Source organism: Triturus cristatus, chromosome 5_1 (genome assembly GCF_964204655.1).
Source record: "Triturus cristatus chromosome 5_1, aTriCri1.1, whole genome shotgun sequence".
Taxonomy (NCBI): Eukaryota; Metazoa; Chordata; class Amphibia; order Caudata; family Salamandridae; genus Triturus; species Triturus cristatus.
In genome coordinates this window covers 671,273,436-671,300,916 of record NC_140587.1, presented here as the reverse complement: position 1 = coordinate 671,300,916, position 27,481 = coordinate 671,273,436, and the positions used below count along the sequence as shown (strand labels likewise).

At 51.4% G+C, this 27,481-nt stretch overlaps 1 protein-coding gene across 1 annotated transcript in view; it reads right to left on the bottom strand.

Annotated features, from left to right (window-relative positions):
- LOC146831356 (myb-related transcription factor, partner of profilin-like) overlaps positions 1–16,779 on the bottom strand; it is a 34,725-nt gene extending 17,946 nt beyond the window's left edge. Inside the window, exons 1-2 of the mRNA XM_085603886.1 lie at positions 16,353–16,779; positions 14,212–14,592 (exon numbers count right to left, since the gene is read on the bottom strand). Coding sequence (XP_085460012.1) covers positions 14,212–14,592; positions 16,353–16,779 — 808 coding nt within the window. The remainder of the gene's footprint in view (positions 1–14,211; positions 14,593–16,352) is intronic.
- Between the last annotated feature and the right edge of the window lie 10,702 nt (positions 16,780–27,481).

Below are 27,481 nucleotides of genomic sequence, written 5' to 3'. Positions count from 1 at the left end.
CATGGCAGCCAAGTCCGGAATTGGTCGGGCAAGAGGCGGCGCTCTGCAGTAATTTGGAAGTGACAAGGAAGAGTGAGTGCACTACGACAACAATTCATATGTACTGAGCACATGTTAATCTGTCAATACACATATGCTACATAGGGAGTCAGGTATGTGCTACATGCCCAGGACACGTATGGATGCAAGGTGACACTCCTACCAAGACCCAGCTACACATGGAGATTGAGAACCTCCCCATGCCATGCCATGGGAATAGCTGTGTCCCAGTGCAAGTGAACAGCCAGACGCAAGACAGGAGTGACATACGCCCACACATCAGCAGAAGTAGGATGCCAATTGCAGAGACTGGTAGCGGAACACTAGAGCCACAGGTCACATGACATTACACTAGGACAGCCCACACACCTTGCCATGAAGGTGCACATGTCATGACTCACCACACATTCATTGTGAGGATGCAGACATGTCCTTGTCACGCTACTCCGTGTCCCATGCATACATGTGCACCTCACATCCGATACCACATGTGGCATGGTGTGCGGAACAGTGTGCAATGACAATCTACACACAGACACATGTTGGTTGCTGCAACGGCTGCAGCTTTTGAGGGTGCTCCAACATTAACCTGATGGGAAGCCCCCACACATACATGACATAGTCACATTGTGCACTGTGGGTAGTGACAAGTCAGGTGTGGTAACCCCTGTACCGGGCATCAGGGGACACTTCTGTGTGTTGGTGTCCGTGCCATGCCAGTGACGCTCACCCCAAGTGTGCAGTACGACATGCACACATGTCAAAGGAGTCAAGGGCATGCCTGGCACACATTGCACCATCACACAGTACATCTGAATACATCTCATCATACATCTGGTGCCTTCTCGACTCAGGAGTAATGTTCCACATCACAGGCCGTCACACCTGTGCCCCACACATGTAGTAATGCACAGACGATGCCTTGATGTCAATTAATGGACAAGTATGTCCATCCATGGACAAGTATGTCCATCCATGGACAAGTATGTCCATCCATGGACAAGTATGTCCATCCATGGACAAGTATGTCCGCCCTATCCCTACCTGTGTGCCGCCTGTCACCACTGTGATGTGTGAAAACTGCTGTACTGCTGCGAAGAGGGCCTGTGTACGTTCCCATATCACTATGGGAGTGCTGCCGCATGTGTACCCATCGTGATGGCGAGCGTACAGGCATGTGTACGGCCCGTACCACTACGAGTAGGCATACGCAACAACACCCATAGTGGTAGGGCCGTACGCACGCCTGTACGCTCCCTATCACTATGGGTGGCCTCGCGTATGCGTACTTGTAGTGGTACGGGCCGTACGCACGCCTGTACGCTCCCTATCACTATGGGTGTCCTCGCGTATGCGTACTCGTAGTGGTACGGGCCGTACGCACGCCTGTACGCTCCCTATCACTATGGGTGGCCTCGCGTATGCGTACTCGTAGTGGTACGGGCCGTACACACGCCTGTACGCTCCCTATCCCTATGGGTGTCCTCGCGTATGCGTACTCGTAGTGGTACGGGCCGTACACACGCCTGTACGCTCCCTATCACTATGGGTGTCCTCGCGTATGCGTACTCGTAGTGGTACGGGCCGTACACACGCCTGTACGCTCCCTATCACTATGGGTGGCCTCGCGTATGCGTACTCGTAGTGGTACGGGCCGTACACACGCCTGTACGCTCACTATCACAACGTGTACGCATACGCGAGGCCACCCATAGTGATAGGGAGCGTACAGGCGTGTGTACGGCCTGTACCACTACGAGTACGCATACGCGAGGACACCCATAGTGATAGGGAGCGTACAGGGGTGTGTACGGCCCGTACCACTACGAGTACGCATACGCGAGGACACCCATAGTGATAGTGAACGTAGGCACGCGTGTACGGGCCGTTGCAATGCATTTGGGGTGCCCTAGGGCCCCGGAACGCACCGTACCTGTGTGTGAAGCTCCAAATTACATAGGGGACACATGAGGGACAAGTATTAAGGCCTACATGCATGCTGGTTGTCATGGAGACCAAGTTCAAAATTTGAATGTGTTCTGGAAGGTGCACAGCAGAAGTCAGTTGGAATTAATCTACTTTGTTGCAATGTGTTTGTGGGGCTGACATCATGCAGGAGAATGAAACCGATAGAGAACACACAGACTGCTAGGTTTGAAGGGATTGGAGGAAACATAGGATGCAAATGTGAGTGACCAATCACTCTGTACTCCTGAGCATGAGATGGGCCAGCAAGGCAGATATAAGGCAGCCAGGTCCCATGAGGGAGCACTTGCCTGCACATCTTTGTATTCCACGACCCAGCTGCTGCTACTGATTCCCTGGAACCATGTCAAGGGCTGTGGAGAGGTCACAGCCATTCACCCTGGAGGAGAACATGGCTTTGGTGGATGTGATCCTCCCACGGTACCCCATGCTGTATGGGCGACCAGGTTATCAGGTGAGTTCAGTGTCCAATTGCACAAACTGTGTCCCTTTTTAGTGACTGTGACGTCTGCCATTGTTTCCAGGTGTGACACACATGCTATGTACTGTAGGGGGGGTCTCAGGGGGTGGAATGCCTGATGTCTCCCAGCAGTGCCCTGAGACAGGAGGGGTGGGGGCCTATCACTCCCAGCAGTGCCCTGAGACAGGAGGGGTGGGTGCAGAGTCCTCCCAGCAGTGCCCTGAGACAGGAGGGGTGGGGGCCTATCACTCCCAGCAGTGCCCTGAGACAGGAGGGGTGGGTGCAGAGTCCTCCCAGCAGTGCCCTGAGACAGGAGGGGTGGGGGCCTATCACTCCCAGCAGTGCCCAGAGACAGGAGGGGTGGGGGCCTATCACTCCCAGCAGTGCCCTGAGACAGGAGGGGTGGGTGCAGAGTCCTCCCAGCAGTGCCCTGAGACAGGAGGGGTGGGGGCCTATCACTCCCAGCAGTGCCCTGAGACAGGAGGGGTGGATGCAGAGTCCTCCCAGCAGTGCCCTGAGACAGGAGGGGTGTGTGCAGAGTCCTCCCAGCAGTGCCCTGAGACAGGAGGGGTGGGGGCCTATCACTCCCAGCAGTGCCCTGAGACAGGAGGGGTGGGGGCCTATCATTCCCAGCAGTGCCCTGAGACAGGAGGGGTGGGGGCCTATCACTCCCAGCAGTGCCCTGAGACAGGAGGGGTGGGTGCAGAGTCCTCCCAGCAGTGCCCTGAGACAGGAGGGGTGGGGCCTATCACTCCCAGCAGTGCCCAGAGACAGGAGGGGTGGGGGCCTATCACTCCCAGCAGTGCCCTGAGACAGGAGGGGTGGGTGCAGAGTCCTCCCAGCAGTGCCCTGAGACAGGAGGGGTGGGGGCCTATCACTCCCAGCAGTGCCCTGAGACAGGAGGGGTGGGGGCCTATCACTCCCAGCAGTGCCCTGAGACAGCAGGGGTGGGTGCAGAGTCCTCCCAGCAGTGCCCTGAGACAGGAGGGGTGTGTGCAGAGTCCTCCCAGCAGTGCCCTGAGACAGGAGGGGTGGGGGCCTATCACTCCCAGCAGTGCCCTGAGACAGGAGGGGTGGGGGCCTATCACTCCCAGCAGTGCCTTGAGACAGGAGGGGTGGGGGCCTATCACTCCCAGCAGTGCCCAGACACAGGAGGGGTGGGGGCCTATCACTCCCAGCAGTGCCCTGAGACAGGAGGGGTGGGTGCAGAGTCCTCCCAGCAGTGCCCTGAGACAGGAGGGGTGGGGGCCTATCACTCCCAGCAGTGCCCAGAGACAGGAGGGGTGGGGGCCTATCACTCCCAGCAGTGCCCAGAGACAGGAGGGGTGGGGGCCTATCACTCCCAGCAGTGCCCTGAGACAGGAGGGGTGGGTGCAGAGTCCTCCCAGCAGTGCCCTGAGACAGGAGGGGTGGGTGCAGAGTCCTCCCAGCAGTGCCCTGAGACAGGAGGGGTGGGTGTGATGCACAGTGTGAGCCTGGATCATTGATTGTGTAGTTGCCCTCATTCCACCTGTGTCCTTTCAATGGCACGTACTGCTTTTGGCCTTCCCCCACAGGATCATGTCCCTATGACAAAGGTGCAATGCGTTGGATGCATACTATGCCTTGTTGTAAACAGCAAATGTGTTCAAATCTGTGTCCCCGTGACATGTGCAAGGTGTATTGATGTAGTGTCACTTGTTCATCCTCACAGGTAGACGCCTCTGCCAAGGAGCAGATATGGCTGGACGCCGTCAGCGCCGTGAGGAGTGCGGATGGTCGGAGGCGGCACCTGTCCCAGGTGAGGAAACACTGGCAGGATATCCGGTGCTGGACGCGGAGGATCGCACGGGTCCTGCTGGGGGACTCACCTGAGAGCCACAAGAACCGCGGGCGCCGCCGTCTCTCCCACATCCAGAAACGTGTGCTGGCGGTGGTCTTTCCTGACTTGGACAGGTGTCTACAGGACATGCAGCAGCCGGAAGGGGGTAGGTACATGTGTGTGTTTGTTGTGTTTCACCAGCATTTGTAAGTGCACTGTTCCATGGATACACTTCCAGGGTTTATGGTGCTGTGACGATCCTGTTACCCACAGTGTTGCAGGCCTCTCCTGCCTCCCTTCCCCACCTTGCAATGTGTTCCCTGGTCTCTGCGTAGTCACTCCATCACAAAGTTATGTAGCCTGACACCTTCTCCAAGTGTACAATGCCTGCAGCATCATGTGTGGGGGTGGTGTGTAAGAGGTTGAGTGACCTTGCCTGTGCCCTGTCCAGTTCTGGACTTGTGGGTTCCATGTCAGTTGGCACTAATGCTGATTTCAGACATGGGAGTTAATCTCTTGAGTGCGAGGCCTTCCAGCAGGCATGTACCATGTGGTGGCCTGTGACATGATGTGCATGAGTGTGCGTTACGCATAGTGCAGGGATGTTAGCGTGTGTTGCAGTCATTTCCATTCAGGAGCATGGAGTTGTGTGGCCACTACTGTCCCCAGGGACATATTTTCCTAGGTATCATGTGTGTAATCCGAGAATGTCGACAATCTCTGTGTCTACAGCATAGGTTGTGCTCTGTGCCATTGTCCCCTGGCACCATGTTTATTGACGTGAGATGTATTACAAGTGTCCACTGTCCAGCCTGACCTGATTTTCCAAGTACATACTCACGGTGGCCATTGCCTGTGTGTCTTGTAGCAATCATCTGATGATGCCCATTTGTACATGATTCTTTGGACAGGCGCACCTTGGGTATTTGGTGTGCAATCTTGAATTATTGCATCCCATGTGTATTTCACCCAGACTAAGAGATGTAAGTGCTTCCTGTGTCTCCACAGATTTGTCTCATGTAGGGGGTGGGTGGGGCGGCCATGGCCTACATGTCAAGACCTGTCATCTCCTTGCTCGGACTGGCCAGTGTGTGATGTTTGTCTGGACATACACTCAAGGTGCAGCGTGCCACTCAGGGTGGGCATGTTCTCAGTATTACCTATGCTGCATGTGCCTCTAGTTCCTGGATTTGGTCCCTGCTCATCCCAATTTCCTGCCACGCTGTGTGGTGCAGATGCAGTGCTGTATTGTCCCCAGGGCCTTGCTCCTCAGTCAGAATGCCATGTCATCTCATTTGCTATTGTATCATGCTCTCCATAGTTTTTCCATGGCATGGTGGGTCACACAACTGTGTCTTGCAGGGCCTACGTATGGACTTGTTTTGTAGTTGTAACTCATCCTTTGTTTCAGGCTATGCACTGGAACCTACGTAGATTGTACTCATGTGACATTTGTATACAGGTGTATGATTACTTTCTGTCTCTTCACCCTGCCCACAGCATCGTCGCGGGACACGGAGGGAGACATGGACACAGACGGCGCGGAGGGACCGAGCACCAGTGCCAGCGGTGAAATCGGGGCTGGCACTTCGAGTGGGACTGAGGCGGAGGAGAGTGAACCCGTGGACCTGTCGACTGGCACAACAGAGTATGAAGCTGACGGGTCCGAGGATGATTTCTCCGAGTGGGCGGTGGCTGCACCACCATCTGACAGCAGCCCTACATCTGGCACCGCCCCCTCCATTGGCATCAGCCGCCTCCCACGTGCTCGTGTCCCTTCCCAACGTGCCCGGTCACCACATGTCTCCTTCCTGCCAGGCACCGCACCCCCTGCCCCTGTCTCCACTGCTGCCGCCAATGCTGAGTCTGTGGACATCCAGCGGCAGTTGCAGATTGGTCAGACTGCGATCCTTAATGTCCTCCATGGCCACAGCCAGGTCCTCAACAACATGGAGGCATACTTGGAGGGCATTCATTCATCGCAGGCTGACCAACGCAACTTGCTGAGGTCCATAGACTCCACACTGACTGCAGCAGTGGGTCTCCTGCAGCGCTACGTCCCACCCCCAACCCCTGCTCCTTCCACAATTCCCACTCCCATGCCTGTCCCACATACACCCAGACGTAAGCATGCAGTCACCACAACAGACACAGGCACCACACCAGCAGGGAAGGTCCGCCGCACACCTCCTGACACGCACACACAGGGTGCAGTAGGCACACCCACTGGGTCGGGGGGCAAACGTGTGACACGCAGCCAGAGTGGGAGTCCGCATTCCACCCAATCCACTCCCTCCAAATCCCCTCCCCTCAGCTCTCCTGGCCACATCTCCCCCAAAGACTCCTTCATGGCCGCTCTGTCCCTGAGCCCCACAGTGACACCACCCCGCAAGCGGTCAAGGAGGTCCCCGGTCAGGGTGCTTGAGTCCCCCCCCCTGTCCACACCCTCCCACAGTGGCGCTGCGACCCATCCCTCTGACCCCCCCCCCCTCCTTGGGGCCTGTGGTTCCTTCGGGTGCAGGGGAGTCCCTGGAGGACCTTGCTAAGGTGTGCAGCGAGATCCTGGCCTCCGCCTTTGGCCCTGCCCCACCCCCTGTGGTGGAGTCCTCCATCCCTGCACCGACGACGCCTACCCTTCACCCTCCTGTCCCTGCGGTGCCTGTTTCTTCCCCCCCACATGATGCCCTGACCCCTGTGGAAGACAACGGATTGTAACTGTGCAGGCAAGCTAGGGGACACGCATCCCACTGTGCCCCCATCCAGCTGGGACTCCTGGACTGCCCTATGGCCTTTGTTAATGTTGGACTTACGTCATACTAGTTTTTTGCTCATGCTGAATAAAGCTATTTATTGTTTGCCCTTGGAACACTCCTGCATTGCTGGCATTGCTGTTGGTGGGGCTGCTACATGGTTGTGGGTGTTGGTCATGTGTTGGGTGTGTGGGAAATGTAGTAGTGTGCTGCTCATAGGGGGGACCCTGGGATCTGTGTGCCATCACACGGTGTTAGCTACCTTTCTCCATTCATGTAAGCAGTTGCTGCATGTTGCAATTGTCCAAAGGTGTATTCCTTCCTCTGTGTACCCTGACTTCTTCCCTGCAGGGTGTCCCCTGACTTTGGCACAGAGCTGTGTGTCCATTAGCTGGGTGTGTGAGGTAGTCCTTCACCTTTGCACATGCATGCTGAGCGATGTCTCCACCTGCATCATTCGTGGCATCCTTGGTAGTCATTGTACTTGTGTATGTGGCCTATTGACATGACTTCATGTGTACATGTTTTCTTTTCTGCGCTATGCATGCGTATACTCCCAGCCTCGCACACATGTGGTACATGTACTGCAGGGTCTTTGTGCACCTGACTGAAATTTGTGGGCATGGTATCTGTGACTACTCCACCCTTTGCGTTCCATGGGCACTGCTGGGAGTGATGGGCCCCCACCCCTCCTGTCTTAGGGCACTGCTGGGAGTGATAGGCCCCCACCCCTCCTGTCTCAGGGCACTGCTGGGAGGACTCTGCACACACCCCTCCTGTCTCAGGGCACTGCTGGGAGGACTCTGCACACACCCCTCCTGCGTCTGGGCACTGCTGGGAGGACTCTGCACCCACCCCTCCTGTCTCAGGGCACTGCTGGGAGGACTCTGCACACACCCCTCCTGTCTCAGGGCACTGCTGGGAGGACTCTGCACACACCCCTCCTGTCTCAGGGCACTGCTGGGAGGCCTCTGCACACACCCCTCCTGTCTCAGGGCACTGCTGGGAGGACTCTGCACACACCCCTCCTGTCTCAGGGCACTGCTGGGAGGACTCTGCACACACCCCTCCTGTCTCAGGGCACTGCTGGGAGTGCTAGGCCCCCACCCCTCCTGTCTCAGGGCACTGCTGGGAGGACTCTGCACACACCCCTCCTGTCTCTGGGCACTGCTGGGAGTGATAGGCCCCCACCCCTCCTGTCTCAGGGCACTGCTGGGAGGCCTCTGCACACACCCCTCCTGTCTCAGGGCACTGCTGGGAGGCCTCTGCACACACCCCTCCTGTCTCAGGGCACTGCTGGGAGGCCTCTGCACACACCCCTCCTGTGTCTGGGCACTGCTGGGAGGACTCTGAACCCACCCCTCCTGTCTCAGGGCACTGCTGGGAGGACTCTGCACACACCCCTCCTGTCTCAGGGCACTGCTGGGAGGACTCTGCACACACCCCTCCTGTCTCAGGGCACTGCTGGGAGGCCTCTGCACACACCCCTCCTGTCTCAGGGCACTGCTGGGAGGACTCTGCACACACCCCTCCTGTCTCAGGGCACTGCTGGGAGTGATAGGCCCCCACCCCTCCTGTCTCAGGGCACTGCTGGGAGGACTCTGCACACACCCCTCCTGTCTCTGGGCACTGCTGGGAGTGATAGGCCCCCACCCCTCCTGTCTCAGGGCACTGCTGGGAGGCCTCTGCACACACCCCTCCTGTCTCAGGGCACTGCTGGGAGGCCTCTGCACACACCCCTCCTGTCTCAGGGCACTGCTGGGAGGACTCTGCACACACCCCTCCTGTCTCAGGGGACTGCTGGGAGGACTCTGCACACACCCCTCCTGTCTCAGGGCACTGCTGGGAGGACTCTGCACACACCCCTCCTGTCTCAGGGCACTGCTGGGAGTGATAGGCCCCCACCCCTCCTGTCTCAGGGCACTGCTGGGAGGACTCTGCACACACCCCTCCTGTCTCTGGGCACTGCTGGGAGTGATAGGCCCCCACCCCTCCTGTCTCAGGGCACTGCTGGGAGGCCTCTGCACACACCCCTCCTGTCTCAGGGCACTGCTGGGAGGCCTCTGCACACACCCCTCCGGTCTCAGGGCACTGCTGGGAGGCCTCTGCACACACCCCTCCTGTCTCAGGGCACTGCGGGGAGGACTCTGCACACACCCCTCCTGCATCTGGGCACTGCTGGGAGGACTCTGCACCCACCCCTCCTGTCTCAGGGCTCTGCTGGGAGGACTCTGCACACACCCCTCCTGTCTCAGGGCACTGCTGGGAGGACTCTGCACACACCCCTCCTGTCTCAGGGCACTGCTGGGAGGCCTCTGCACACACCCCTCCTGTCTCAGGGCACTGCTGGGAGGACTCTGCACACACCCCTCCTGTCTCAGGGCACTGCTGGGAGTGATAGGCCCCCACCCCTCCTGTCTCAGGGCACTGCTGGGAGGACTCTGCACACACCCCTCCTGTCTCTGGGCACTGCTGGAAGTGATAGGCCCCCACCCCTCCTGTCTCAGGGCACTGCTGGGAGGCCTCTGCACACACCCCTCCTGTCTCAGGGCACTGCTGGGAGGCCTCTGCACACACCCCTCCTGTCTCAGGGCACTGCTGGGAGGACTCTGCACACACCCCTCCTGTCTCAGGGCACTGCTGGGAGGACTCTGCACACACCCCTCCTGCGTCTGGGCACTGCTGGGAGGACTCTGCACCCACCCCTCCTGTCTCAGGGCACTGCTGGGAGGACTCTGCACACACCCCTCCTGTCTCTGGGCACTGCTGGGAGGACTCTGCACACACCCCTCCTGTCTCTGGGCACTGCTGGAAGTGATAGGCCCCCACCCCTCCTGTCTCAGGGCACTGCTGGGAGTACTCTGCACACACCCCTCCTGCGTCTGGGCACTGCTGGGAGGACTCTGCACCTACCCCTCCTGTCTCATGGCACTGCTGGGAGGACTCTGCACACACCCCTCCTGCGTCTGGGCACTGCTGGGAGGACTCTGCACCCACCCCTCCTGTCTCAGGGCACTGCTGGGAGGCCTCTGCACACACCCCTCCTGTCTCAGGGCACTGCTGGGAGGCCTCTGCACACACCCCTCCTGTCTCTGGGCACTGCTGGGAGTGATAGGCCCCCACCCCTCCTGTCTCTGGGCACTGCTGGGAGTGATAGACCCCCACCCCTCCTGTCTCAGGGCACTGCTGGGAGTGATAGGCCCCTACCCCTCCTGTCTCAGGGCACTGCTGGGAGTGATAGGCCCCCACCCCTCCTGTCTCTGGGCACTGCTGGGAGTGAAAGGCCCCCACCCCTCCTGTCTCAGGGCACTGCTGGGAGTGATAGGCCCCCACCCCTCCTGTCTCAGGGCACTGCTGGGAGGACTCTGCACACACCCCCCCTGCGTCTGGGCACTGCTGGGGGGACTCTGCACCCACCCCTCCTGTCTCAGGGCACTGCTGGGAGGACTCTGCACCCACCTCACCAATTTCACAATATGTACGCTCATGACATACACGGATGTGGGTACGCTCCATGCATTCGAGGTGGGGGTACGTGTCGTACTTACACTGTTGGGGTGGGGCTACGCTCCATGCATTCGAGGTGAGGGTACGTGTCTTACTTACACTGTTGGGGTGGGGGTACGCTCCATACGTACGCGGGTGTGGGTACGGGTCGTACCTACACTGTTGGGGTGGGGGTACGCTGCATACGTACGCGGGTGAGGGTACGGGTCGTACTTACACTGTTGGGGTGGGGGTACGCTGCATACGTACGCGGGTGTGGGTACGGTTCGTACTTACACTGTTGGGGTGGGGGTACGCTGCATACGTACGCGGGTGGGGGTACGGGTCGTACTTACACTGTTGGGGTGGGGGTACGCTCCGTACGTACGCGGGTGTGGGTACGGGTCGTACTTACACTGTTGGGGTGGGGGTACGCTCCATACGCACGCGGGTGTGGGTACGGGTCGTACTTACACTGTTGGGGTGGGGGTACGCTCCATACGTACGCGGGTGTGGGTACGGGTCGTACTTACACTGTTGGGGTGGGGGTACGCTGCATACGTACGCGGGTGGGGGTACGGGTCGTACTTACACTGTTGGGGTGGGGCTACGCTCCATGCATTCGAGGTGAGGGTACGTGTCTTACTTACACTGTTGGGGTGGGGGTACGCTCCATACGTACGCGGGTGTGGGTACGGGTCGTACTTACACTGTTGGGGTGGGGGTACGCTGCATACGTACGCGGGTGAGGGTACGGGTCGTACTTACACTGTTGGGGTGGGGGTACGCTGCATACGTACGCGGGTGTGGGTACGGTTCGTACTTACACTGTTGGGGTGGGGGTACGCTGCATACGTACGCGGGTGGGGGTACGGGTCGTACTTACACTGTTGGGGTGGGGGTACGCTCCGTACGTACGCGGGTGTGGGTACGGGTCGTACTTACACTGTTGGGGTGGGGGTACGCTCCATACGCACGCGGGTGTGGGTACGGATCGTACTTACACTGTTGGGGTGGGGGTACGCTGCATACGTACGCGGGTGTGGGTACGGGTCGTACTTACACTGTTGGGGTGGGGGTACGCTCCATGCATACGGGGTGGGGGTAGGGTCCGTACATATCCGTCCCCACGCTATGTGATGCTTGTGCGGGCCGTACCCAGGCCTTTGCCACGTGGGTACGAGCCGTCCCGCCATTGTTGGGGTGACGTGGGTGTGGGCGTGGTACGACTCGTACCCATGCTCTTCAGGCGTGGGTATGGGACGTACCGGTCTGGTTGTGTTGCCGGTTCGCGTCGTGACGGACTTCCGTTGTGGCGGTCGCTGGCTTAGCTGGACACGCCCCCACCCCCTCGTAGTGACCAGGGCATGGGAGTCAGGTTTGTCCTGGGCATGTGTGTTGTGTGACTTTGGTGGGGGGTTTGTGGCCTGCCCTGGTCCTGCCACCCCCACCCCACGCCACTTTCCCCCCTCCCTTAGTTGTTCTGACCTTCTGCGGCGTCTGCGTCCGAACCTGTAGAGGAGGTCGACTGCTATGAGGGCCGGGATGACACGTAGGTTCGGTTCCATGTCTGTCCGTCGCGTACGGGTCCTCCTTGTTCGCGTCGTCCTGTCTGTCCGTCGCGTACTGGTCCTCCTTGATCGCGTCGTCCTGTCTGTCCGTCGCATACTGGTTCTCCTTGTTCGCGTTGTCCTGTCGCGTACTGGTCCTCCTTGTTCGCGTCGTCCTGTCTGTCCGTTGCGTACTGGTGGTCCTTGTTCGCGTCGTCCTGATTTCCCGGCAGTTTTTGGCAGCCGGAAAATATTCACCGTGCGGGATGACGTCGGTGCGAATCGTAATTCCTGGTTCGTGAATGGCAGGCTGCGAGCGTCCCGACGTCAGGTCGGCGCTTTCCCGGATCGCATTTGTAGGTTTATTTTGTTCGGTCGGGCTTTTTTACGATTCGTACGGAAATGGTGTTCCCGTGCGAATCGTAATTCCATGTTTGTAAATTTTGACGACCGGGTACGCGTCGGACGGAGAATACGCTCCGACCGACGGTTCGTACCCGGTTTTTACCGGATCGTAATTGGCACCTCTGTGTTTGAAAATACCACTTTTAGAAAGTAGGTATTTCCTTGCTTAACTGTCCAAGCCTGCCTCTGCTAGGTTGTGTATTGTATGTCTGGTCTGTGAGTGACAGGGGCTGGGGGATTCCAGGGGATGGGGTGAGTCAGCACTGGGCTGAATAGAAAGATCTGTATGCAGAAGGGTGGGAGGAGTTGCACCTGGGACCTGAACAGGGCTGTGCCTTCCCTCCACAATGCTGGCTCCACCTCCTGTGGTGTGTCTGATGCCTCTGCCCTGCACTCTGAAAGGAAAGAAAAAGTCTTGTCAACAAAGTGCTCCAGCACTGACCAGAACTGGTTTGGACTAGGCAAAGGCCTCTCTGCCTTCAGAGAACAAAGAGAAAAGTAGTATAAATATGGGGACCCAGTTCCCAAGACTTTAGATCACTTCTGGAACAACAAGAAGAAACCTCTGCCAAGGGGAAGAACCAAAGGAAGCTGTAGGAGTGGACTGCCCCCCTGCCAGTGTGCTGTGTTGCTGGGTTGGCCTACAGTGGTGTCTTCAGTGCCAAGGAGAGGAGCAGGAACTTTGTGTGTACTTCATCATCTTGCAGAATATTTCTCCAAGGGCTTGAACTTGCGCTTACCTCCTGCTGAAGACTCAGGCACAACAGACTTCACCACCAACTCCCCTTTGAATTGCCTTGCTGGGAATTCTATCTGCAGAAGCCTGCGTGTCGCTGGGAGCTGGATGCGCGACGCAACGAGAAGAAGCGTGTCGCAGCAGCAGCTGTAGTCATCGCATCGCCGGAGCAGCGCGCCGCCTCCGAATCTCCCAGAAGCGTGCCTTCATCGCAGCTGTCTGCTGTCGCATCACCGGAGAAGCGCATCGCAACTGTGAGGGCCGTCGTCGCATCATCGGAGAAGCTTGTCGCAGGGCCTGTCGCAGTTCCAAAGTACAGAGTCACCGCAAGGCTGCCAGGGCGTGTCGCATCGTCGTCGCATCAAGGGTGCCATCTTATCGCATCGCACCGGATTGTCGCATCGCATCGAGGCACCATCTTGCGGCATCGCAACCGGGCTGCAGCACGAGAATCTACGCATCACCTCCTCTCCAGTAAGGATCAAGACGCATCCCCTATTCTGCGCAAGCATTGAGGCGCGACGCATCGTCTCCCCCAAAGCAAGGAACCGCGCATCTCCAACGCTGAAAGCCTTTTGTTTATTTTGCGTTACGCATCCAGGTACTTTTGTGAGAACTGTGTCACATTTACCAACAACTTGAACTAAGTTAATTCTACCAACTAAGTCAATTTTGAGTACAGTATTGTGGATTTTTGTCGTTTGTGGTCTTGTGTTAAGTCCAAATTAAAGAATACTTATTTTTATAAAACCTGTGTGGTGTCCATCTGTAGTGTTTTCACTGTATTACTGTATATGTTCACAAATGCTTAACACACTGCCTCTGAGATAAGCCTGTCTGCTTGTGCCAAGCTACCAAGGGGGTGAGCAGGGGTTATCCAGTAGTGTAATCCCCTTTCCCTGACTTAGAAGCAAGGGTCCCTATTTGGTCAAAGGTACCTACCTCTGCTAACTAGAGACCCCCAGTTCTAACACCACCCATGTGTCTTGACATTGTACCCATTTGGACCTGCATGTGACGGATTTTCTTTCCTTGCAGGCGCTGGACCCTCAACATCTTGGACTCCAGGACACTTGCGTTGCCTTCCCCATTGTCATCAGCAGGTGTGGTGATTGACCTTGGCCTGCGCCTGCGGAACTGCACGGGACTGCTCCGCATTGTTGGCTCTGGTGGTGGTGGGGTATGCGCAAGCTGCTGTGTGTGGGATCCTGTGTTGCTGTCCTCATCACTCTCCAAGTCAGGGAGTGGTAGTACTCTTTTCCTTCGGTGAGTGGGAGCAGGTATGGGTGGGGATGGTGGCATTTCTTGTCCCTCATTATGTTGTTCCACATCTCCCTCGGGCTCGTGGTCGTCAGCCATATCACTGTCCAGCGCTGCATCTGTGATTGGTCAATGTGGATTTCATTGAAAGGACCAGTTATGCAAAAGCAAACCATTAAATAGCGAACTTGTTGGAGGAGTAAATCCACATAGGAAAGACACAGGGAGACGGAAGGTGTAGAGTTACATGTATTCAAGATTACTCAGAACATGATGGACATATTACATCATATGTACAGATCATATGGACAAGAAGCACTGCGTGACATTTACTGGCAATGTAACCAACAGAATACTGTGCACAAGTGCTCGTGTAAATTGTGACGGCGCAAGTGACACATGAAGTGGTATATACAGCGGTGAACAATGGGGCGCAACAGAGAGAACAATGGAACAATAAGTCTGACAAATTTAGGGCATCGAAACAATTAGTGCTAGAGATTTACAAGGAACAATAGATCGAATGCCCATGGCAGAAGGGCGCCAAAATTAACGCTGTTGAAGTCGACGGCGTTTCGGCCTGTGGAAATCTAGGCCATCATCAGGACTGGTTACATATACTTTGGGGCAGTGTTGAGACAGAACGGAGGAAGGAATCAACCAGTAGGGCACGACCTCAGGGGAGTACAAGAGGTCCGTGAGTGATAACCCCGTCAATGGGTAATAATTGGAAGGCCAATGAATCAGCCCCCGGGAATCCGTGGCGTGTAAACAACCGACTTGAATCACTGCCTGATTCAAGTCGGTTGTTGACACACCACGGATTCCCGGGGGCTGATTCATTCGCCTTCCAATTATTACCCATTGACTGGGTTCCGTCCGCTCTCCCAATTCATTAATTTTATAACTCACGGACCTCTTGTACTCCCCTGAGGTCGTGCCCTACTGGTTGATTCCTTCCTCCGTTCTGTCTCAACACTGCCCCAAAGTATATGTAACCAGTCCTGATGATGGCCTAGATTTCTACAGGCCGAAACGCCGTCGACTTCAACAGCGTTAATTTTGGCGCCCTTCTGCCATGGGCATTCGATCTATTGTTCCTTGTAAATCTCTAGCACTAATTGTTTCGATGCCCTAAATTTGTCAGACTTATTGTTCCATTGTTCTCTCTGTTGCGCCCCATTGTTCACCTCTGTATATACCACTTCATGTGTCACTTGCGCCGTCACAATTTACACGAGCACTTGTGCACAGTATTCTGTTGGTTACATTGCCAGTAAATGTCACGCAGTGCTTCTTGTCCATATGATCTGTACATATGATGTAATATGTCCATCATGTTCTGAGTAATCTTGAATACATGTAACTCTACACCTTCCGTCTCCCTGTGTCTTTCCTATGTGGATTTACTCCTCCAACAAGTTCGCTATTTAATGGTTTGCTTTTGCATAACTGGTCCTTACAATGAAATCCACATTGAGACATTGTTGTTTGGTATAATGTACAGCCCCAGTCTCACTGTGGTTTATGGGCTACCTCCTGTGGTCTGATACTGCATCTGTGATTGGAACAGTGCAAGTTCAGTTAGTTTTTGTTTGCACTTGTTTGTAAATTTGCGCCTGCGCATGTATATTAAATCTACTTCTGTCATGTGGAACGTCTTCTCTTGTCACTTTCTTGCTGTACTGTGCTGCACTAGTGCTTTGTTGCTCCCTCCATGCCTTGCCCTTACATTTGTCTGCATACAACCCCCAGAATGCATTAGGGTGTTGCTGGTAAAAGGTGGACTGGACTCACGTGTGCTACACTACCCAAGTTATGCATTTGGGGTAGTTTGTGATTACATTTGACAAATGAACATGTTTAGCTGTGCTCTTACCTTGGGAGGTGCCCGCATGTCCTGAGGTGTCAATCTGTGTCACACTGACAACTGCCTCTGCCTGCAAAGTGGATTGCACAAGTTCCTCCAGTGTGGTCTTAGGGCGCACGCTAGATGTTCCACCTCCTGTTTTCTTAGCTGCAGCTAGCCTTTCTGCCACCCTTTCTTTGGCACGGCTGCGAAGGTCATACCACCTCTTTTGCAGGTTCTGTATGTCATGGTGTGTCACCCCCACAGCATTTTTCTTGGCTTGTATGCCAAGCCAAATCTGCCGCTTCACTGACTCTGCAACATGCAGGGATTGTCTCCCGAAGAGCTGGTCATGTCTCTGGACAACTTTCTCAATAAGGATTTCAAGTTCCTTATCACCAAACTTGATTTTCCTCTTCCTGCCTTCTCCTTTATTTTGTGCCTTTTCAGTGGCCATGGTGGGTTTTTCTCACAGCTCCTGTTCAGCAACACTTCCTCCAGGGTGTGCTCCACCAGTGTTTCTCCTCCTCTTCCTCTCACTGTGTACAGGTGTGTTGATTCAGTGAATGACTTCCTGGTTTGTGATGTCATCACAATGCAGCAATATGGGTAATTCGCAATTTCCGATTCTGTAATTGCGAATTCGCTATTACAGATCCAGTAAACACGGAATCGGTAATGATATTTGAGAATTTTACAGATTCTCAAATATTTTCCGATTTCATTGCTACATTGGATTTTACGATCACATAAAAGCGATTCCTCAATTTTCGCTATTTTTGAATCGCAAATACAAGTGTTGATGCATATGGGCCTTTGTCCTCTCGCATAGAAAAGAATAAGTGTGCCGTTCTCTCATAGAAAGAAAAGGTATATTGTTGCCCCTCCTTTGGGGTTTCTTCTTTTATAGTCTTTAGGACGCTTTAGTGATGTAGTATCATTCCACTAATCGGTCCATCACATGATTAATTTACGCATGAAGACACTATATTCAGTTTGGTTATTCCTGCACACTTTCCCATACTGATCATGAGATGGAACTGGCTTTCCAGGCCTCACAGGTTTGTCAACGGTAAGAAGTTTACATTTTATCAATCCATAACATCGGGTTATGGTTCACATTACCACCAAACTCTTTATGTCATGTTAGGTATTTTTGTAACTGCGCAAAATGGCGTCCAGGCACTAGCTGAGTGATCAAAATGCCAAGTAAGACAAGGAAACGGTTAGCAAGCAGAAAAGAACCAAGTTTTTAGTACCTTTCTAAATGCCAGAAGATTCGGCATGGCTTTAATATGTAGAGGAAGGGCATTCCATGCTGTGGAGGCTTCAAGTACAAAACTTCTGCCTCCCCAGTTAGCAAATCAAAATCTGGAAACTGTCAGCAATTTGGCAGATGCAGAACACAAAGACTGACTTGGAGAATACTAAGTGAAACTCTTCCTCAGAAAGTCAGGGTCTATCCTGTGCAGTGACTTGGCCACTGGCACAGGGTTTTAAATGTGACCCTCTGCCTGACAGGGAGCAATGAAGTTTAGTGATGAACTCCAAAACAGATTGGTATTTGAGAACTTTACACAACAACCAAGCTGCAGCGTTCTGTAGAGTTTGCAGCTTTTCAAGAACCTGCTGATGGGATTAAAGATAAAACTCATTGCAATAATCGACTTTTGAGATAACAAGAGAGGTAACAACTGTTTTCTTGAAATGACCAGGTAAAAAGGGAAAATTTTTAAAATCATTTTTAAGATGAAAAAGACTGCAGAGGATGCGCCGTTAAGTTGGTCAGTATAGAAGAGTTTATTATTTATAAAGACACCAAGATTTGTAACTCATCTGACAGGTGACGGAAGAGGACCAAGCTCCGGGGGGTCACCAATTGGAGGTCCATAAGACAGCTGGGCACCAAACACCAGTAACTCAGTTTTTGCAGAATTCAATTTGTGACAATGTCTCTCCATCCAATGCCCCAACGCTTTCATGCAGTTGCAAAAACTTAGCGCCAGTCCCCTGTCCTCTGTTGCAGGTGACACAATAATTTGTGTATCATCTGAGCATGATGTCAGCGTGAAACCCAATGATCTAATAAGTTCAGCAAGGGGAGTGACATAGATGTTACATAGCAAAGGACAGTAAAAGAGTGGAAAAGAGAACCTGCTGAGTCTGCCCGATTGCACCTGACCCGAGAGAAGTTAGTTCAGTAACTAGCATGCTGTTCCGGTCACATCGAACTCGCTCACCCGCTCCATAAGCAGCCCATGATTTGCCATATCAAAGGCTGCTGATTGATCAAGCAGGATCAGTGCAGCCCAGCCACCCTGATCAAGGGTTGACCTAATCTCAACTGTAGAATTGATAAGAGCAGACTGTGTACTGTGGCCAGTGCAAAAGCCAAATTGTGAGGTGTCCAAGAGGTTGTTGGTATTAATGAAGGCACCCAGTTGTACATTCAGACATTTTCCCAAATCCTGGCAAGAAATGGGAGACAGGATATGGGCCGATAAATGTTTGGGTCATTTGGGTCCGAAGAATCTTTTTGATGAGATGCAGCACTATGGCATTCTCCCAAGCCGAGGGGAAGGAACCCGATAGGCAAATGAGCTGAAACATTTCAGTCAACTTGGTCCCAATCGTCTTAGCTGCTAAGCTGGCTGCTGAAGGGAGACACGGGTCATCTGGACAGCCTGATCTGGAAGCCTTAAGCAGCTTGATAACTTGATTGGTGGCAGGCGGGTAAAAGGGGCTGCATTCAAGGCTTGAATTAGTTGTTACTGGCAAGGATTTGTCCAACTGAGGGACAGAAGAGAAAGATGAGAAGGTGTTGAAAACATCCTCTACCTTAAGACAAAAGGTGCTAGCCACTGATAGCCACTGAATTGTAGAAAAATTGACTACACTCTGTAGGTAGAGGTGCAGTGGCAGAAGTGAGTTTTTTAACTGTGGAAAATAATTCCTTAGAGCAATTTGCTGCAAGCTCTATCTTGCTAGAGAAATATACAGATTTTGCTTTGTGATTTGAGGCCTTATGCATGGACAGGCAGATCTTATATTTGTCCTTTTTACTATTTCAATTGCAGTAGTTTATACGCCAGTATGTCTCTTGCCTCTTACAGGCCTGTTTCAAGGTCCTTAACTCCTCGGAAAACCAAGGGGTGGTGACACAGAGCCTCTTGATATTGTGAACTCTAAAACATGTCCTTTGAATGTAAGATGATACATGTACAGAACAAATACGCCACACTTGAAGCAATGTCAAGAGACCATTGTACTGGGATAAGGAGAAAAATGCAGCTTTAGGAAAGAACACGTTTATCAAAACTTAAAATGCATATGTCAGCTTTAAGTAACATAAACTCAATTAGAATCAATACAATGCATGAAATCTTTTCATAATAAGAGAAAAAAAGTAATGCGTCACCAATGTATTATTACGCAAAATTGATTAACATTAAGTATGGCCAACTGTCACAGTTTTCAACATCCATACATGTAAATTGTTCTTAAAAATCATTTTGCCAAAATTGTTTTCATTATTCATTATTGTCTTTACTATCACATCTGTAAATTTCAGCTTGCTAACTAATTATATCGCATAACTACACCACAATCTATTCATGATGCTTTTCAGTGTAAGGTAATAGAACCACACCATTAGTTTCATCAGTAAATTATTATTAAAACATCATTTTTATATGTAATCATGTTATGGAAACCTATTAATAAGCATGATAACCACTTAGCAATGAATTTACCCTTTTTCTAGTGCTTTCAAGCACGCTTTTACAGTGTTGCTACTTTAATTGTCTCAACTGCTGTGTCACTTCTCTTAACCCGTGCAATGTGCACGTTCAGGTTTCTGAGCCTAAAATCGGTAAATGTGACATGTAATGTGTTTTGAAATATCTAGTGTTATACTGGCTAAAGCATGTATGAACTGCCTGCAGCACTCACTCCTGTTTAGTGCCCCCCTGCAATCGGGGCTCCTTTTGATGCCGTTGATTTGTGACCCACGACTTGGGGGGAGCATCATGGGTGGGTACGTCCACAGCTGGCTCGGCAGATAAGACATTCCCAAAGAGAGAGAGAGCAACAGCTCAAATTCCACCCACCCATCATTAGCGGCATCCGCCACATAGCACAGGAGCCCTCATAGCCAAAGATACAAGAAACATGGCAGCTACGAGGTCCAATCATGAAAGGAATATTATAGACCTCCTTCATGCAACGTTGACTTCGAAAGGGGAAAAGACCCCGAGCAAGAACCCCTGGCTCTAGCCGATGACTCAACGGCCCCCACTAAAGGGTTCATGATGCTTTTTTCACGGACTTTAAGAATGATGTTTACGCTGTCTCAACAGATCTCAAACAAAGGGGCATATTATCAAGAAAGGCGTTAAACTTATCGCCGCTTTAGCGGCAGGAAACTCCTGCTAAAGCGGTGATAATGGGCTTGATAATATGCCCTTGAGAATTCCAATAGAAGCCCAGGTTCTGGTGTGAACCTGGGCTTCTATGGGAATTCACAAAGGCATATTATCAAGCCCATTATCACCGCTTTAGCGGCAGTTTCCTGCCGCTAAAGCGGCGATAATGTTATCGCCATTCCTTGATAATATGGCCCCAGGTTCTGAGCACTAGTGTTGACTCCCTCAAGATGGTACAAGATGAATGTACCCTTGTTATAGAGGAATATCGTTCTGCCTGGAGACTATGAACGAGCAGTTGATCACACTGCAAGAAAACCAGGAAGGCTTAGAAAATGTATCATGTTAATGTAACCTTCTCATCAGAGGATTGCTCTTGGGCAAGGGCGGTAAAGACATAAAACGTTAGATCCAGGGCTTGGAGGATGCAATATTTGGCTAGCACGGCCAAGATTCCCTGCATATTCACAAGGCTCAAAGAACAGGACCTGGATCTTCGGATTCCAAATTGCTCCCTGACACATTGATTTGCTTTCAACACTTTGAGTATAAAGAGATGATTTTAGAGGCAGCAAGACAGGGTGGCCCAATTCTTTACAATGGGAACTATATTCAAATCTACTAGGACGTCTCAGCTATCACCTTGGTTAAGCAAAGAGCTTTTTGCCCAGTCAACACGTTGCTTAATGACAACAATGTTAGATACAGATGGGGGCACCCCTTTCATCTGATGGTCGAATGGCAAGGTAAATGCTCGTTAACTGAGTCACTTTGAGTGACCTGGAGTCAGCATACCTGTGGAGCTCAGAATGGAAAGACACTTGATGAGGGCATAGATGAAATCCTTCAAAGCAGAAGGAGATATTGGATAGCTGCATGGTGGCACTGGAGCAGGTGCAGAGAGTGAGAAGCCAGCTGGAAACCCACTTGAACACTTCACTGTCCCCCAAGTCGGTGATGGAGAAAAACAGGGGATTAAACCTCTTGGGTGTCCTATTTAAGGATGGGGCCTGGATAGATGTATTACGGGAGACCACTTGGGGTTACACATCTAGTGAAAACTTGAAGAAAAGATCGCTGGGTGAGCATCCACTTGGTTCAGTGTCAACAGCAGCTTTTTCTTAACCCCTCACTAGAATTAGTACTTTTGTTTATTACAGTTGCTCCTTTCGCCTTCAGGCCCTCTCAGTGCAGACTGGATTTTGTAAATTATGACAAACTATTTTGGAAAGGTTTCCCTTTCTCTGATTTGTTGGGTTGGTGCTTGCTTGACTATATCTATAATGTTAACTGTTTACGTTTTTGTTATTTTAGTGGTTTTGGGGTACTGGGACAGGTGAGCCATCTGCCACCAGATCTTCTTCTATCCGACGATTGACCACCTGGTCAGGGACACATACTTCTGCTATACCTCCTACACCCATGACTATGAACACACTTGGCACTTTCACATATAATGTAAGGGTCTGAAAAAACCCACTTTAATGTTCATCTACCTATACATATAGATATACATATAGATGAGTTAGAATGGTTAGACTCCACTAAGGGAGATCTTGACCTTCTTGGACCACCACCAACTCTCCCAGGAAGGACAAAGAGGGGTCCATTTTGGTCCTCTCTATCACTGTCTAGGGGAGCTGGATTTTCCAGGTCCAGATCATTGTCATCTGCCTGGCCAGCCTCAGAGGTCAGGTCATGGGGAATTTCACCCCTAGGCCTTTCCTCAGGTGCTGTCCCACCCACTCTGCCTACCCCACCAGATCCTAAAGATCTGCTAAGGTCATCCAGCCTGAGTACCTCTATGAGATGCTGGGTGGTTGGACTTTTGCCTGTCTTCAGTTTCCTAGTTGTACATAATGCTCTCAGTTCCATGAATGGGAGTCTATCATACTGGGAATCTTGAAGCCCATTGGCTTCTGGCAAGGCCCATTGGCTTCCTACTAGTGTGGTGTGGTGTATTGCACTACCTACTCTAGTGTGGCCTACTAAACTCTCTTGAGTTGTAGAAAGGGTGTGCTATCCCTTAACACACAACTCTAAGTTCAGTAGAACTTTCTGTATTCTAAAGCTTGTATTATATGTACCTAGGGTACCTTTAGTGGTTTTCAGTTAGTTACTCAATTGAGATTATCTGGCAAAACAATAGCAAGCTGGAATCCCACATGCTGCACACCAATGTGAGAAGTTGGCCTGATATATGCTGTCTACTAATTATAGTGGGCACCCTGTATCAGTCCAAACAACCCCTTATTGGTTATAGGTTAAAGACAACCTTTATTGAAAGCTATCCTGGTGGTAGCTATGGAGAGCAGCCTTCAGGCTAAGTCTTGAAAGAATGTAAAGCAGCTTGTTTTACCAGTCAATAATCTCTTGAGTCACTAAATGAAAGATATCCACACCAGGTATATATATAAAATATATGAATTTATGTACTAAACACACCCTCCTAGTCTCTTTATGAGACTAGAGGTCAAAACACATAAGTTACTCTTCAATAATCACGGTAAAATAGCACAAATACACGTCAGGCCCTAGGGGCGAGCCAAACCATAAACTAAAATAGTGGTATAAGAACCCCGACTTAACTAGACACAAGGCCTAAAGCCTGTAGAATCGCTGGGACCCCAAGGAACCACCCACGTTAGTGACACAGGGGACCCACGGGGGCCGTGTGCAGTGTTTGAACACAGCCGCGAGCTCCCGTTAGCTTCTATGGGGAAAGTAGCGGTTAGATTTTTAAAGATTAGGGACCCTTAGAAATGAGTCAGGACCAAACCCTTTTGGACTTAGGAAGTTCTAGGGCTAGCACCCACGGGAGCACCAGAGTACTTGTGTTACCTCACCCCGGGATGCCGGGTGCATAGGTGTCTTTTGGTGTCGTGTCGTTGATTTCAATGGGAGCTGGTGAAGAAGTGCTGCTGCCGTGAAGATGCGAAGTGTCCGAAGAGATCCAAGCCTGGATCGAAGATTAGAAGAACCTGAAAGCAGAGGGGACAGAGTCTGGGTCATTTGCCAGTGACCAGGAAGGCGATGAGCAGATGCCCACCGATATCGGGTGATTTCAGGTGAAGGAGGTGAAGCTTGACTCTTCATCCATGAGATCCAGGAGACGTCGAGGAAAACCAGGAGCTGGATTCGAGCTGTCCCACAAAGGATTTCGAGTGCTGCAGCGCCGGTGCCCGGATTGAACACAACAAGCTTTGGCAACAGCAAATCATGCAGAAACGAGAAAGATGCTTCGCTGCAGACCAGCAAGGTCTGTGGGACTCACCACTTGGATGGGAATCAGGGCACATCTGGATCAACCAGGAAAGCACAAGGAATTGCAAAGTTACCCCCTCAGGGACCCACCAGTCAACGGACCAGGGATCACAAAGGGACCTCGAGACGAAACACAAAATGGCGGCCCGCGGGTCACTCGGAATGACCAGGCTTACAATCTTCGGCGGATTCATTGCTCGAGGTGGGGGCTACAGGTCAGCCCAAGCACGACTTCAAGAGATGTCGAGAAGTCAATGCACTTGCAGAAATGCACGGTGACCAGGCGTTCCAGTTCCACGCTACTCACAGGGCTGCGGGTCTCAGCTTTGTTGGGGACTCAGGTCGGCCTCTTAGATGTCTGGAAATTCTTTCCTGGGCTGCAAATACGTCGGAGTCCGGCGGAAGCTTCGATGATGCAGACAGGCAAATTGCTTTGTTGGTGCCTGCCAAGCAGAGGAGTCACCCCTTGACCCTAAGGGAGATTTCTTCAGTCCGCTGGTCTTGAGCAGAGCATCGAAGGTCCAGGATTCAGGTCAGAGTTTCGTCCAGGGTAATCTAAAGTCCTAACGACAGGGGTCGCATACTTATACAAAGGTATTGGGTTGGACATACTATGGGGACCTACCTATGGGAGGGTTTGGAAAGAGGGGTGGCTACACCCATTTCCTTTGTCCAGTTTCGTGCCAGAGCAGGGGCTGGAAGCCCCTGAACCGGTTTGAGCTGGACTATGCACAGGAACACCAAATGGGCCCCCAGTGCAGGACTTCAAAGCACTCAGAGAGGGCTCCCACCCAGCCCCAATACACATAAGCCTGTCTGGGAGGTGGTTACACCTCCCTTTGACAGGAAACCTATTGTCCAGGCCTCCCCTGCTGGAGTTTCGGTCAGCAGCAGGAGACCAGACCCGTGTTTGTGGCTGCAGCATCCATTTTGTTATGGCAGGGCTCTATTAAGTTTCTATTGGGTATACCAGTGCTGTCATGTCTCTGCCTCTAGAAGGGTGGGATCATACTCCCACACCAGTTACTGGTGTGGGGGTAGGATTCCAAGGTGTTTGACACCAAACATGACATGTTTCCATGCAGCCAGTCCAAAGTTAGCATTTACCGTTTGGTTATAATGCACTTAAGAGTATATGGTCAGGCTTCACTACAAGCAGCATCAGAGAAGGGTCTCTGAATGCTGCAGAGGGACTCTGCTCATGCAGGGGCACCCTCTCACATAAGAACCAAGCACTCTGCCTTCAGGATTGATAAGGCCTGCCATAGGAGTGACTTATAGGTTTATATGTGTGTATATCTATATAGAGATATACGTAACCTATATCACAGTAAGGGGTGCATGCACCACCTTACCCAGGCTGCAGTAGCAGACCTGTGGTGTCATTATGGGTGGCTTTCCAGGGGTGGCATAATACATGCTTCAGCCCCTGGTAGGCCTCTGAAGTACCTATGCCCTGGGTACATAGTATACCATATACCTGGTACTTATAAGGGCACCTCAGATCCAATCTGAACTGTACCTAAAGTACATGGAATCATTTTAGAGAGGAAGCAGCTAGGCTGGGGCCCAGATTAGCCGTGTCCAAGCCAGACTAAAGTCGAAAAACAGTGAAACACCAGCAAAAAGTGGGGGTAAACATGTGAAGCAGATCCTACTCTCATACAGTATGTTTCTTTTATCTTTGCTTTTTCCCTAGTCATCTTTTTTTACTTCTAACACAGGATATAATCTTGAGCCATGTACAATATCCGCTCTCCACCTTTTCTGTTGTCTATTCTATCTAGCTCTGCATAATGATCTATAGTCCTACTGTTTCTTCCTTGATACATTTCTCTCTCTTTCTGATGAGTTATGTGTTCGCATGTATTTAATGCAGTAGGTCTAGGAGAGGATTTCATGTCATACATTCTCCTCATTAGGTTCTCAATAATTGTCAAACTGAATATCCCATAGTGAGGAAACTGCTAATCCTCGTCTCCCTCTGTACGTTTGTGTCACAATTCAAGCCACAAACATGGATGTAGTTCTTTATCCATCATGATATTGTATCCTGGTGTACCCTCAGGTGGTGCTTCTACCTTTGCTCTAACAGATATGGTCTCATCTTTCTTTACCAAGTTCTGCAATGCCTTAAAATATTTCATTTTATTCTACATTTTGTATTCACAAATGTCTTCCATATAAAATCCAGGCCAAGAATTCCTCCTACCATTCACATATTCAGCTATCTCAACCAATAACTGTGCAACTCTTAAGATGTGGTCAACCAATCCCAGTGCGACTTTACACCAATCAACCAAAAACATAGCACGACACACTGTGACATCAATCTCGCTCTCTGCAGCAGCTCACCCACCTTTAAAATTTTCTTCAGCCAGTTTTCGCTAGGCAAAATCACAAGTCAAGTAACAAATCAAACTATCTGCTCCACTATAGGAAAAACACTCTCACAAGGTAGCTAAACATTGTCCTACTATCATTCACTTCAGTGAAATCTCGACCAGCAGGATTTCACCTTAATTGATTCAGTTATTCCCTGTGCACCTGAGGTCAACTATACTAACTGTTTACAACTAACACACACAGAAAACCTTTAACCAAGATGTCGTTGATGACATCTCACGATCAATGCCACAAAACAGCAGTCAACTTACTCAGTGTCTTCTACACTGAGACAACCCCGTAGGTAATATCTTGAGATCTTAGGCCACGATAGACCCGTTTCCAACTTCGGCTTTTTTGCATTAAGCGCCTCAGTCACACATGGACTTTAACCATTTCACTGCACTCACCAACACACAGCCATTTCAAAAACAGCAATCTTAGCATACGCAATAGCAATACACATACCTATTAATACTCACACTTCTTTGCTGCTACACGTTAACTTCATCCAAAACGATACTTCGTTAATACTCCACCAATCTTTCTCTTTGCCAAACAGATTTTTGGGGCACTTTGGACTTGGGAAAGGAAACTATTTTTAGCACACTGAAACCTCACTTATCTAGGCAAAACTATAACTCTGCTGCCAAATATTTGATCCGGCGGAAGCGTTATAAAAGTTTTTAAATGTTATGTCTTACCTCCGCTACTTACTAATTTATCCCCCTAACCGTACTCGGCCCTCTTCAGTTAGACGGATTGTAACATTACCCTTACCACAGAGGAAAATGGTCCTCTGATTTATCTTTCTCTGCCTATAGTAGGGGTGGGAATGAGGGTATCTAAAGCTCAACATTAGCCACCCAGTGACAACCATTAATTGGTGACTAACTCACAAGTTCGAGATCAGGTTCAAATACACCAATCTTAGGACCATGCTTAAGAAATAAAGTATTGCAATGAGAAAATCCAACCTCCTAAAGAAGTTTAGTCTATCGAACATTATGCACATTAGGAGCTCTGCTACTGCAACACACGCCTGCGCAATAGCAATACACATCCCTATTAATACTCACACTTCTT